Source organism: Vitis riparia, chromosome 5, assembly GCF_004353265.1.
Source record: "Vitis riparia cultivar Riparia Gloire de Montpellier isolate 1030 chromosome 5, EGFV_Vit.rip_1.0, whole genome shotgun sequence".
NCBI classification, from domain to species: Eukaryota; Viridiplantae; Streptophyta; class Magnoliopsida; order Vitales; family Vitaceae; genus Vitis; species Vitis riparia.
The window spans coordinates 3,746,300-3,760,587 of record NC_048435.1 but is presented as its reverse complement, the minus strand read 5'-3'; the positions used below and the strand labels follow the sequence as shown (position 1 = coordinate 3,760,587).

Genomic DNA, 14,288 nt, shown 5'->3' with positions numbered 1-14,288 from the left:
GGAATGGTTCAGATCCAGTTGGACGAGACTGGTGATTTCTCATCAAAAGCTCATTATTTTGTTCAGCAACAAGAAGACATGATATTAATTCAGAATATTTTGTAAATCTACGCTCTCGATATTGCTGTTGCATGAGCACATTCGAGGCATGAAACGTAGTAAAAGTTTTCTCTAACATGTCTTCCTCTGTGATTTTTTCTCCACACAGCTTTAATTGAGAGCTGATTTTGAAAAGTGCAGAGTTGTATTCACTAACAGTTTTAAAATCTTGCAACCTTAGGTGCATCCAATCATATTGAGTTTTTGGGAGAATCACAGTTTTCTGGTGGTCATATCTTTCTTTCAAATTACTCCACAGAGTAAATGGGTCCTTTACCGTAAGATACTCATTTTTTAAACCTTCATGGAGGTGATGGCGAAGGAAAATCAATGCTTTTGCGCGATCCTGCAGGGATGCTTGATTTCCTTGTTTGATCGTAGCTCCAAGGTTCATTGCATCAAGATGTAATTCAGCATCAAAGATCCAAGATAGATAGTTCTTTCCCGAAATGTCAAGTGCCACAAATTCGAGTTTTGTGATATTCGACATTGTCAAATAACTTCATATATATGACAAAACAATATTATTAAAATCAGTTATAATAACTTGATAGCATTGGTATAACTTTGATTATAAACAAAATCAAATAATTTGTTTATAACTTTTAACAATATGTAACAAAACAAATCAACAATAATATAAATATGTAAAATTTTATTCTATATAAATAACTTCAAGTTTAAGATACGAGAATTACCTTCAGAGCAATTCGTGCTGATAACGTGTTGTAAAACAAAGACAAATATAATGCAAATCAAAGTAGTATAGATAAAATATATCTTACTTTGATATATAATATGGAAGAATGAATCAAAAAAGAGAATTGAGAAAGTGAAAGAAAGAGAGAGAGAGAGAGAATGAGAGGAAGAACTTTCTTTCTTTCTCAGGATGCTTTTACATGGGGGGTAAGAAGCCTTTTATAGGCTTCATAATGTGAACTCCCATTACTCATCTTAAAGATGAGTAAATGGAATTCATAATGACCATCAATGTGGTCATTCACTACCCTTTCATTTACAACAAAATGAAGTAAATGAAATTAACAATTAAAATATATTATCATCAAACATAACTTATTTTTTAAAAGTGAAAATTGAATAAAGTTTTAAAAAACTATAATAAGTGATTATTTAATGGGTCAATCAAGTTTAAATAAGTGGAAATGTTCTATTAAAAATAAAGAACATTTTCATTAAGACAACTTCCAATATGTATTTATCATTTAAAATATCTCAAAGCGATGCAATAAGTTCGTATCGGAAATATTTTGTTAAAAGTGCTAACTTGCCTAGTCATGTTTGTGATTTTATTAATCGGAGAGGTTAGGTATAAGTCTTTTTGAGGGATTTAAGGGATAAAAATATTGTGTTTTCTTATTATGCCTTTTATGGGGATTTAAGATAAAGATCCGTCTTGTCTATATAGGTATTTGATTATCATCATTTGTTTAACTATCATAGGCCTAATTTTCTTTTAAAAATGATTTAATTTCATCGTATGCTTCGCTATGTTGTTTCATTTTTTGCTTGTGCAATTTTAATGCGATGTTGAGTCATTTGAAAAATATATGATTTTAATGTCATATTAAATTATTTAAAAGATATCCGCTTTGTCATACACTTTTCTTATGATAATGAAACATGGCTTAAATCGGGTGATGGTAGAAAAAAAACCACAATAAGTGATTATTTGATAGCTTAGCTAAGTTTGAGCAAGTGGAAATCTTTTATAAAGACAAAAAACATTTTTCATTAAAACGACTTTCTATATGCATTTATTGTTCAAAATATCTAAAGTCGATGCAATAAGTTCATATCATAAACATTTTATTAAACGTGCTAACTTGCTTAATTATGTTTGTGAAGCATGTATATATCATTTCACATTCTCAAGTAGCAATGTTATTAATAGAAGATGTTAGGTACAAGCCTTTTGGGGGGATTTAAGGTATAAAAATATCGCATTTTCCTATCATGTCTTTTAAGAGGATTTAAGGTATGGACCATCATGTTTCGGTAGGTCCGTCCATTATCATTATTTGTTTAACTATCATAGATCTAATTATCCTTTTAAAAGGATTTAATTTCATCGTATGTTTCATTTACGTTGTTTCGTTTTTTGTCCCTATGATTTTGATGCAATGTTAAATTATTTAAAGAACATCCAATTTTAATGCAATGTTGAACTATTTAAAAAACATCTGCTTTGTCATGCATTTATCTTCTATATGAATATATGCATCACTTATTTTTCTCATGTTATTTCATCCCGTCTCTATACTGTTATTTATCGGTGCATTTTTCCCGTCTTACTTTTCATTCCTTCCATGTCACCATTAGGCGACAAATAAAACAAGATTTTAATTTTTTTCTACATAATTTTAAATTTAATTAAATTATTTTGGGGAAAAATAAAAAACTTTGGTTATCACAATTTTAAATAGTTGGAAACCAAGTTGACTTTTTTAACTCCAATTATTCTTAAATTAGTACAAAAACAAAACCGTTAAAGTAAATCAGAAAAAAGAAAATAAAACAAAAAATAAAAATAACAACTCATAAAAAACTTTAGATGTTTTCGGATTTTTTTTTCCCTTAAATTTAATATTGACGTTCAATTAAAATTTCATATATTTTGGAAACAAGGAAAAAAGAGAAAGAAAAAAAGAGAGAGAGGGAAAAAAAAAGAGAAAAGGAAAAAGACAAGCAGGCAAAGGGAGAAGGAGAAGAAGGAGAAGGAAAAAATGTTTTTGGTCCGAATGGAGAAGATATAATTATCGAAAAGCAGTCAAAAAAAGAAAGTGAGGGAGTGTTGGCTATTTGGCCTTGAGGGCCGAGAGACACAGGAAGCTTACAGAAGCAGGTACATAAAGCCCACCTATATTCCTCCTCTTCCCCAACCGCCCGCTCCACCGCTTCTTCTCCCCTAAACCACCGCCACCGCCACCGCCACCGCCGCCGCCAGTCCTACTGCTGTATCTCCAATTCTTCCTGTCCTCTTCACATTTCATTCCTCTTTTTTTTTTAGCTAGGAAAAGGCTTGGTCGTCGCCAATGAAAGGCCACGATCTAATCAACTCCTATCTTCCCGATGAGCTCATCATCGAGATTTTCCGGCACATGCACTCCAAGTCTAGCCGCGACGCCTGCGCTCTCGTCTGCAAGCGCTGGCTCGCCCTCGAGCGTAACAGTCGCCGCACGCTCCGCATCGGCGCGTCCGGCAGCCCTGATTCGTTCGTCAAGCTGCTGGCGAGGCGGTTTGTCAATGTCAAGAATCTTTACGTTGACGAGAGGCTCTCAGTCTCGCATCCGGTTCAGTTGGTAAGTTTAGTTGTGTCTGGGATGTTAGGGTTTCATGTTTTTTAGGGTGGAGATATTGGATTTAAGTTATGGAGGAAGGGCGTTTACCGTCTTGTGAATTTGGTACGCGGTGTGAGGACTTGTATGGTCCGTTTAGTGGCTGGGAAAATGTGCGAAAGAAAAGGGAAATTATAGTTATGGGGAAAGGGTAATGTTTTGTTTTTAATTCGTCGTGGTGTACGGGGATGGTTGTCATTTGGTTGCCAAGAAAATTTGGGAGATGAAAACAAATTAAAATTGCTTTGCTGTATAAGGACTTAGATGATCCATTTTGTTTGCGTAAAATGCAGGGCAATAAAAACGGTTAGAATTTTGAATTTTATACGTTTGATTTGAAATTCTCTGTCTGTTACCATGGAATGACACCCTCTCGTTTTTTGGTTTGCATACACTAACTATGAGGTTTTGCTCACAATGATGGTAACCATTCCTTATACTCCCATTTTCAGTTGCAAGTGGATAGCCCCATTACATATTTGCACATGTTTTAGTATAATTTCTCTGGTGTTTCCTCATGAAAGAATTTTGGACAATGATCTACTATTTGATTGATTCAATTGTTACGAATTTGATACATTTTTCTTTTCAAATTTATTATGTAGGGAAGAAGACGGGGTGGCAGCCAATCAACACTCTCTTCTCTTAAGCTGCCCTATATGATTGAGAGAGGTGAATCTGATGACAGTGAGTTGGAATCAAACTGTTTTTCAGATGCTGGATTGATTGCTCTTGGTGAAGCCTTTACCAAACTTAAGAAGCTGAGTTTAATATGGTGCTCTAATGTAACTAGTATGGGCTTGCAATCCTTTGCCGGGAAGTGTAGATCCTTGAGATCTTTAGATTTGCAGGTGAATCTATACTCATCAACTTAAGGCTTTCTTTAGATATTAATGATGAGATATCATATTAAGCCACATATTTAACCGACTTCTTGATTGACGTGAGCTCATTTAAACTGGGTTTAATATTTAAAGTCTTATTTCCACTATTGTGATGTATCATTTGTTATTCCTACATTCTCTTTCTAAAACTAGTTAATGTAGTTTGAAATCTTGCTTTACTATCCCTTCAGTGACATTCAGACTCAAATGTCAACGATAATTTGAGCTTGATATGGGGCTCTAATGTGACAATTATGCTTTAAAGTTCCTTACTAAGGAGTGCAAATTCTTACCCTTTCCATGGTTTATGATGGTTGTTTTAAGGCTAATGTACTTGTAAGAGCGCAACAGAGGGGGGAGCCTGAATTCGAACATGAGAAGGTTCTTAGAAATCATAGAAGACTTAGAGTTAAAGGATGTGCCTTTAGTCGGGGGCCCTTTTACTTGGAACGGAGGGGTGAATAATCAGACCTTCTCAAGGCTGGATAGGTTCTTGATTAATGAGGGTTGGGACATCCACTTTGGTGACGTGAGGCAGTGTGTCCTTCCAAGACCAGTCTCCGATCACTTCCCGATTCTGCTGGATGTAGGGGGTGTGAGAAGAGGCCCTTCCCCTTTTAGATTTGAAAACATGTGGTTGAAAGTGGAAGGTGTTAAGGAGCTTATGAAGTCTTGGTGGGAGGGGGTTAGATTCAATGGATCAGCAAGTTTTATTTTGGTTGAAAAAATAAAAGTTCTGAAGGCTAAGCTGAAGGAGTGGAATAGAGACTCATTTGGTAGGATTGAGCTTAGAAAAAATGCGGCGTTGGAGCAGGTGCAGTTTTGGGATGCAAAGGAGAAAATTAGCAGACTGAATTTGGAAGAGCTGGAAGCTAGGAAAGAAGCGAGGGAAGATTATAAAAAATGGGTTTTAATTGAAGAAATCAGTTGGAGGCAAAAATCTAGGGAAGTGTGGCTGAAAGAGGGGGACAGAAATACGGGTTATTTCCACAAGATGGCTAACTCTCACAGGAGGAGGAATAATGTGGACAAAATCAAGATTAATGGAACTTGGTGCATAGAGGAGAATGGAATTAGGGAAGGGATCCTCAATGCTTTTAAGTTACTGCTGTCCAGTTCGGGGGATTGGCGTCCTTCTATATCCGGGCTGCAGTTAGAGACTCTGGATCAGTTGGATGCTAGTACTTTGGAGAGCCCGTTCACGGAAGAGGAGGTGTTCAATGCCTTGTTGAGTTGCAATGGGGATAAAGCTCCAGGGCCAGATGGACTCTCTATGGCTTTCTGACAATTTGCTTGGGATTTTGTGAAGGCGGATGTGTTGTGTTTTTTCAAGGAATTCTATGAAAATGGAAAATTTGTTAACTTTTTTGGTCTTAATTCCAAAAAAAGTGGGAGCTGAAGATTTGGGGGATTTTAGGCCTATAAGCTTGGTGGGAAGCTTGTATAAGTGGTTGGCCAAGGTCTTAGCCAATAGGCTAAAAAAGGTGGTTGGAAAGGTGATCTCCAAGGCCCAAGGGGCGTTTGTGGAAGGAAGACAAATCCTAGATGCAGTATTGATAGCCAATGAAGCCATTGATTCGACTCTGAAAAATAATGAGAGTGCCATCTTGTGCAAATTGGACATAGAGAAGGCCTATGATAATGTGGACTGGACTTTTATTCTCACAGTTATGCAGAAAATGGGTTTTGGGGAGAAATGGATCAGGTGGATTAAATGGTGCATTTCCACTGCAAGTTTTTCTATGTTGGTCAATGGAACCCCTACAGGTTTTATCCAAAGCTCAAAGGGATTGAGGCAGGGTGATCCCCTTTCCCCTTATCTCTTTGTTATAGCAATGGAGGTGTTTAGCGCTTTTCTCAAAAGGGCTGTAGAGGGAGGCTATTTATCGGGGTGTAGGGTCAAGGGGAGGAGTGAAGAAAGGGTCCTTATATCCCATTTGTTGTTCGCCGATGATACTCTGGTGTTTTGTAAGCCGTCTCAAGACCACTTGACTTATCTTAGTTGGTTGCTTATGTGGTTCGAGGCCGCTTCGGGATTGAGAATAAATTTGGAAAAAAGTGAACTCATTCCTGTAGGAAGGGTAGAGAATATGGATGACCTTGCTTGGGAGTTTGGGTGCAAAGTGGGTAGCTTGCCGTCCACATATTTGGGGATGCCCTTGGGGGCTTCTTTCAAATCAACATCAGTTTGGGATGGAGTGGAAGATCGCTTCCGTAAAAGGCTAGGAATGTGGAAGAGACAATACTTAACCAAGGGAGGGAGGACGACTTTAATTCGAAGCACGTTATCGAACTTACCAATCTATCTTATGTCTTTGTTGTGCTTACCAAGTGTAGTCAGACGGAGACTAGAAAAGATTCAAAGGGACTTCCTTTGGGGTGGGGGTAATTTGGAGCGAAAGCCTCATCTAGTGAGATGGGAGGTGGTGTGCTTGAGTAAGAAGAAAGGGGGCTTAGGGGTAAAAAACCTATCTATTCTCAACAAGGCTCTTCTTGCTAAATGGAATTGGCGGTTTGCTAATGAGAGAGAAGCTTTATGGAATCAAGTGATTAGAGGGAAATATGGAGAAGAGAGAGGGGGTTGGTCCTCTCGGGAAGTGAGAGAGGCTCATGGCTTGGGGTTGTGGAAAGGGATAAGGATGGATTGGGAATTAGTGAGCAATAGGTTGGTCTTCATTGTTGGTAATGGAAGGAGGGTGAGGTTTTGGAGGGATAAGTGGTGTGGGGATTCTCCTTTGTGTTCGTCCTTCCCGTCTCTATTTGCTTTGACTGTTGATAAGGAAGAAAGTGTGGCAGATGTTTGGGATTCCTTGGCGGAGGGGGGAAGGGGGGGGGGGGTTGGAATCCATGCTTTTTAAGAGCTTTCAATGATTGGGAGGTAGAGGAAGCGTCAAGTTTTATGGAGCGGTGACATCGTAACAGAGTTATTGAGGATGTGGAGGACAGGGTATCCTGTACTGAAACTAAGAGTGGTAAATTCTTGGTTAACTCTCTATACTTGGCCCTTGAAGCGGGGGGTTCGGCTCGGTTTCCTTCAAGCCTTATTTGGAATGAGAATGTGCAGCCCAAGATTAGTTTTTTTGCATGGGAGGCTACGTGGGGCAAAGCACTAACCTTGGACAAGGTGCAGAAAAGAGGATGGGCTTTGGCAAATAGATGTTTTTTGTGTCTTGAGAATGAGGAGACCATAGACCATCTCCTTTTTCATTGCTCAAGAACAAAGGTTTTATGGGATCTTCTTTTTACTGTTTTTGGGGTATCTTGGGTGTTGCCTTCTTCTGTTAAAGAAATACTTCTAAGCTGGCATGGTTCTTTTGTGGGCAAAAAGCGTAAGAAGGTGTGGAGAGCGGCTCCTCTGCACATTTTTTGGACGGTTTGGAAGGCGAGGAATTGTTTGGCTTTCAAGGATGATATGTTGTCAATTCAAAGATTGAAATACTCTTTTATTCTTTCTCTTTGGGCTGAAACAAAATTGTTCATAGTTGATTGCCCTCTAACTATAGCTAATTTCATAGATTGGATGGGCTCTAATTAGGGTTGTATTTTGGGGTTTTTTGTTCTTTTAGCATTTTCTTGAAGGAGGGTGTATAGGTTTGTATATCTTGAGCCGCCTTCTTGGTGTCTCTTTCTTTAATAGAATCTCTTTTACCTATAAAAAAAAAAAAAAAAAAAATATTGAAAATGTCTTTAATTTTTTTTTTTTGATAGGTAAAGAAAGTTCATTAAGAGCCAAAAGGCTAGAGAAAGGGTATACATGGAGTATACCAAGATACAAAGAAGCAAAAAACAAAGGGATAAACAAGCCTGACCCTTACTTGGTGGCTAGCCAGTCTACAAAATCTATCAAAGAGAGAGTGTGTTCCTCTATATACACCCTAGCCCAATTCACAAAAGTGTACAAAAAAATGGATTTAATATCTTGGTCGTTCCTCTCAATATCATCAAAGGCCCTCCTATTCTTTTCTTTCCAAGTGGTCCACATCAGGCAGAAGGGGGCAACTCTCCAAGCTTTCTCTCTTTTCTTGCCCACAAAAGATCCATGCCATCCCAGGAGGTTCCTTTTCACAAAGGAGTGCATCACCCATTGCACCCCAAAAAGGGAGAAGATCAGAAGCCATAACATTCTGGCCTTCTCACAAAACAAGAGAAGGTGATTTGTGGTTTCCTCCTCATATTTGCACAAAAAGCACCTATTGGGGATGCTCCAACCAAATCTCTTCAGGCGGTCAGTGGTGAGTAGCCTGCACCAGGCCACCTCCCAACCAAAGAAGCTAGCCCTAATTGGAACCCAAGGCTTCCAAATAGTTCTAGTCGGGAAGGGGAGCTTGATGCCCCTTGAGAATGAGCTATACAAAGACTTGACAGAAAAGCTCCCATTCTTGTTCTCTTTCCACCAGAGCAAGTCATCCACACCTCTTCTAATGGTCAAAGGATGAAGCTTGCTTAATAAGCTTTCTACTTCTCCCTCCTCCCAATCATTAAGGTGTCTATTAAAACGAAGCCCCCAACTACCCCCAACTTCGTTTTCCTCCCAAGCCTCAGTAACCCAACCTTCTTTGTTGATAGAGAGATTAAACAAGAAGGGGAAAGCTTCTTCCAGAGATTGGTTTTTACACCACAAGTCCTTCCAAAACTTCACTCTAGTGCCATCCCCTACGATGAAGCGGGAGTGAGATCGAAAGTTCTCCCAACCATTTCTGATGGCCTTCCAAACCCCCACCCCATAACGGTCTCTTATACCTTTGGAGCACCATCCCCCCTCTTGAAGGTCATACTTACTAGAGATAATTTGCTTCCATAGGGGCTCATTCTCATTAGCAAATCTCCACAACCACTTCCCAAGAAGGGCCTTGTTAAAAGTAGCTAGACTGCGAATGCCCAAGCCTCCATCCTTTTTAGCGGTACAAATAACTTTCCAACTCACCAAGTGAGGTTTATTCTCTAAGGCTCCACCGCCCCATAAGAAATCCCTTTGGATCTTTTCAAGCCTTGCACACACCCTCTTGGGGATCACAAAGAGAGAAAGAAAGTAGGTTGGGAGGCTAGAGAGGGTGCTTTTTAGCAAGGTAAGACGGCCACCTTTGGATAAATCATTTGTTCTTTTTGGGATTTTGATACTGCATGATCCATATGGAATGGATTGTCTACTGCAGTTGCAGGTCTACTACTTTCTTTTCGCATCCTTTTTCCATCTCTAGCTTATCATGCATGCTGTGTCACGTGCGGTAATTGATGCCCTCTCTTTTGTTGTTACTTTTTTTAGGGTTGCTATGTTGGAGATCAAGGTCTAGCTGCTGTTGGGGAGTGTTGCAAGGAACTTCAAGATTTGAATTTGCGTTTTTGTGAAGGCTTGACGGACAAGGGTTTGGTTGAATTAGCAATTGGTTGTGGGAAATCACTGAAAGTTCTTGGTATTGCAGCTTGTGCAAAAATAACTGATATCTCATTGGAAGCAGTGGGGTCTCACTGCAGATCTCTTGAGACGTTGTCATTGGATTCAGAATTCATACACAATGAAGGGGTGCTTGCTGTGGCGGAAGGTTGCCGTCTTTTGAAAGTTCTGAAACTACTATGCATTAATGTGACAGACGAAGCTTTGGAAGCTGTTGGCACCTGTTGTTTATCACTGGAAGTGTTGGCTCTGTACAGCTTCCAGAAATTCACCGACAGGTCAGTTAATTCTCATGGATTTTGTTTATTTTTTTTAGATTTTTTTTCGTCCATAGTTGCCCTAATTAAAGTAAATCACCTGAAATGTCAACTAAAACCTGCCCATTTTTTTTTTTTACAAGTTTATTAAGTTTATTGTGCAATTAAATGCCCGTTATTGACTGATTTGTTCGTTTGTGCTGTCAACCACATGAAGACATTCAAGGCTTACAAGCACGTACAATTATTTTTCTATTAATATTTGTTTCTTGTCTTTCTTTTGTTATGAATTTTCATGAAAACACAAGATGACTTAGGTTGTGCTTAAAACATTATCGTATCTGGTCTTCAGGTTAAATGATCACAGATTAAGGTTTGGTAAAAGTCATTCAGTTTTTAAGCTAGTTTTGGAAGTGCCATTGGATTATCTTTCGATGAATCTCTTCCTCTGCCTCATTGTATCTTTTTGTATTTCACTGATTTGTCTCTTAAAAATGATAAGGTTTAAGTCTTCCTATTTTCTGTGATTAATTCTGCTAATTGTGATGTGGCTAAACATTTTCTTGATGCTCATGTTCTGAACATTTGTACAATAAATTTTCAGGAGTCTATCAGCTATTGGAAAAGGGTGTAAGAAGTTAAAGAATCTTATTCTAAGTGACTGTTATTTCTTGAGTGACAAGGGTTTGGAGGCAATTGCAACTGGTTGTTCTGAACTTATACATCTTGAAGTTAATGGATGTCACAATATTGGAACACTTGGACTAGCGTCTGTTGGAAAATCTTGCTTGTATGTATCTCTTTCACTGGCTTAATCTAGTTAAGTGTCATTAGTGGTAACAATATGGATGTATTAAAGTCCTTTTTTGAAGTTCTATTTAACATCTCACTTTGAGGCTTTGTGAGCTTTCCTTTCTGCTACATATTAATATTGCTTTTCATGATGATTTTACATCTTTTAAAATGTTCTTTTAAATGCATCATATCGTAAGAATAAATCAACTCTACAATAGTGAAACCACTGGTGTTATAATGTGCTCCTGATTAATATAAAATTTATTATTGTGTTTATATGTTTATTGCATCAAGCTGTATTGCTGTTTATAAAATTTATTATTGGCGGGTGGCTAAATATATCCATTTTTTTTTACACTGGTTTTTAATCTGGAGGTCTCCATATTTTGATCTTCTGTAATGATGCTAATTTATGGCTCTTTGTTATGAATTGCAGGCGCCTGACTGAGTTAGCTCTGCTGTATTGCCAAAGAATCGGTGATAATGCACTTCTTGAAATAGGCAGGGGCTGCAAATTCTTGCAAGCTCTTCACTTGGTGGATTGTTCGAGTATTGGAGACGATGCCATATGTGGTATAGCTAATGGCTGCAGAAACTTGAAAAAACTTCACATTCGCCGCTGTTATGAGGTTTTTTTCTTCATCTAGTTCTATTAGTTCTTACTTTCTCCTGCCAAATGGGTTACTGATGATCTTGTCATGATTCTATTGTTATAGTGTTAAATTATTATTATTTTTTGATAGGTACTGTTATAGTGTTAAATTATTCTTTTCATTCATTTTGCACATTTAGTAAGATTGTTCTACTAAAATTCATTTTCACCCAAATTATTGTATCCTAAAATTCGAGATGTGAAGAATTAGACACCTAGACACACCTGCACCTAAAACCCATATAACATAGGTTGCAATTATTGGTTTTTATTTGGAGCCTTCTCTTTACTTGAAACTATTCATACAATTGTTACATATTTTATGACTAAAATGCTTAGTGGAACTCATATTTACATTTGACAGAAGTCATATTTGCTTTTAACAGTCGGTAAATACATCTTGTTTTAGAGATTATCTCATGTTTGTTTTTTGTCATATAGATTGGGAATAAGGGAATTGTAGCTGTTGGTGAGAATTGTAAATCGCTCAAAGATCTTAGCCTTCGATTTTGTGATAGGTAAAAACTTCTGATCAGCTTTGTCCTTCCTTCTCTCAAAAATTTCATGCTTCTTTACCCTTTTTTTGGATCCTTTTAACTGAGGAACTCTGCTACTGGATAAAGTACAATCTAACATGCAGTTTCTTCCAGTTCTCTCTTATGGTCTCATTTTCTTAGAGGTTTATAATGCTTTTGTGCTTTTGCTTGTGGTTATAATGTGCAAATTATGGCACCATCAAATTTCATATGTTCTTTATGTTCAGAAGTTGAATGAAAATTCTCCTTGCTCTTCCTCTTTGCTTGTTTGTCATATGGGAAGATGTGGTGAGCCATATATGTAGTTTATGGCGACATTAATGATGTGGAAGTGCAGGTTATTGCACAGCCAAATATTGATTAGCACGCTGGATACTGATCCTTAGACTAGGATGAACTTTAAGAGTTCAAAACTCAACCTCTTCAAGCTTAAAAGGGGTTCATTATGATGTGTCATGAGGCAACTATGAAAAAAACCTGGCACTTTCTTTTGTAATATGTCTGTTTTATGTTTTTCTGTATCAAATGTCCAAGTTGGAAGCCCCATAATGGAAAAAAAACATGGTGCTTGTTTTTGCCTTTTCTGTTAGACGCTTTGTGAGCAAAGTTACACACAATTGGCAAAGGGATGATGCTATCTTCATTGTTTTATTGGACGTCTTATCTGAATTATTCTTCCTGATCTTGTTCATTACTATTGATCACCAGGGTTGGAGATGATGCCCTTATTGCTATCGGTCAGGGTTGCTCCCTAAATCATCTAAATGTCAGTGGTTGTCACCAAATTGGTGATGCTGGAATAATAGCCATTGCAAGAGGCTGCCCAGAACTCAGTTACCTAGATGTAAGCGTTCTTCAGGTATGCTCTCTCTCTTTCTCTGTTTCTTGTGTGTAAAGATGCCAAAGCCTGTTGGCATTGATCTGGATCCATGTGTCTGTGCCCCTTGGGGGCTGCACACTGTCCTCACCTTGCTAACCTGCTGGTCTGTTGTCTAAAAAAAATGGGAACTTTTAGAAACAGAAGGATTTCTGTAGATGTATTTCAAGATGCTAAAGCCTATAGGCATTGATCTGGATGCTTGGATCCCTGTTAGGGTCTGATATTGTCTTCACCCTACTAACCCACAACTCTGCCTAAAATAATAAAAGAAAAATCCAAAAAAGGAACTTCTGGACCTCTTTTGTACATATTTTTCACTTGTATTATTTGATTCAGAGCAACTGATTTCCTATTTTTCCTTCGAACTTCAGCTGTAATTTCTTTGTGGAAATCATGAAAATAGAAACATGTCCATAAATCATTGAATGTCCCCATTTGAAGGTCTCAAAACTTCATCAAAATCATTTTTTCTTGTAACTCAGTTTTTAGTCAATCTTAGGTCTGAAAACTTCTGAAACATGCCTCTTTCAAGGTAATACCAAATCTGCTGATAAAAGCGTTGAGAAACACGAGAAATTATGCTCGAAGAACAAATGGAAACTAACTTATCTCGCTTATTGGTGCTTATCAAACGACAAGTCTCATAGTCTTTTATTACTTGCCTTTGATGCATGGTAGTGTAACGAGGTGTCGAATAATTATCAACATACACGTCACTTCTATTTATCGTGGTGGGATAAAATCTTAAAACATCACCGTCATCTCACAGATAATATAACAAATGTTAGTTTAAATGATCAATATAATTTGATTTTAGTTGTTTGGCTTGTTAAAATGTCAGTTCTCTTGCAGTGCATCTTGAGCTTACTCGTTTGATCTATTTTCCCTCTTTAGCAGAATTTGGGAGACATGGCAATGGCCGAGATAGGAGAAGGTTGCCCATCACTGAAGGACATAGTGCTATCACACTGTCGTCAAATAACCGACGTGGGACTAGCCCATCTTGTAAAAAAATGCACCATGCTTGAGACCTGCCACATGGTTTATTGCCCAGGCATAACCACGGCTGGAGTTGCCACCGTCGTCTCAACCTGCGCGAACATAAAGAAGGTCCTGGTCGAGAAGTCGAAAGTGAGCGAGAGAACTAGAAGAAGGGCAGGCTCAGTCATCTCCTACATATGTGTGGACCTTTCAATCCCGCACTGACTTTTAGTATTTACTATTTAGCTCAACACACCAAATCCAGGATCAAAGCTGAAATATGTTGTATCCTAATCTTGTTAGTTATCCCTTCCCTTTTTTTCTTTTGTTGAGTGTAGGTGTAATCCTCTGTACACAAAATGTCGTTAAATGAAGACTTCATGTTACTTTATTCCATCTCCTTTTCAAGGAAACCAATCTGCCACTCGAGAAAGGAAAATTTTGGTCCTTTTAAGG

At 38.0% G+C, this 14,288-nt stretch overlaps 1 protein-coding gene across 5 annotated transcripts; it reads left to right on the top strand.

Moving 5' to 3' along the window:
- Positions 1-2,865: 2,865 nt before the first annotated feature.
- On the top strand, positions 2,866-14,223 carry LOC117914978 (F-box/LRR-repeat protein 4). 5 transcript variants are annotated; one of them, XM_034830517.1, is made up of 8 exons: positions 2,869-3,419; positions 4,061-4,306; positions 9,603-10,009; positions 10,593-10,778; positions 11,220-11,412; positions 11,877-11,953; positions 12,680-12,815; positions 13,749-14,223. In XM_034830517.1, exons 1-8 carry the CDS (start codon positions 3,153-3,155, stop codon positions 14,055-14,057), a joined length of 1,821 nt encoding a protein of 606 aa, XP_034686408.1. In that variant the 5' UTR covers positions 2,869-3,152; the 3' UTR covers positions 14,058-14,223. The 5 variants fall into 5 exon arrangements, with proteins under 5 accessions (XP_034686409.1, XP_034686408.1, XP_034686407.1 ...); XM_034830516.1 differs by having other exon boundaries at positions 13,746-14,223; XM_034830514.1 differs by having other exon boundaries at positions 2,870-3,419; positions 12,680-12,830; positions 13,746-14,223.
- The last annotated feature ends 65 nt before the right edge of the window (positions 14,224-14,288 follow it).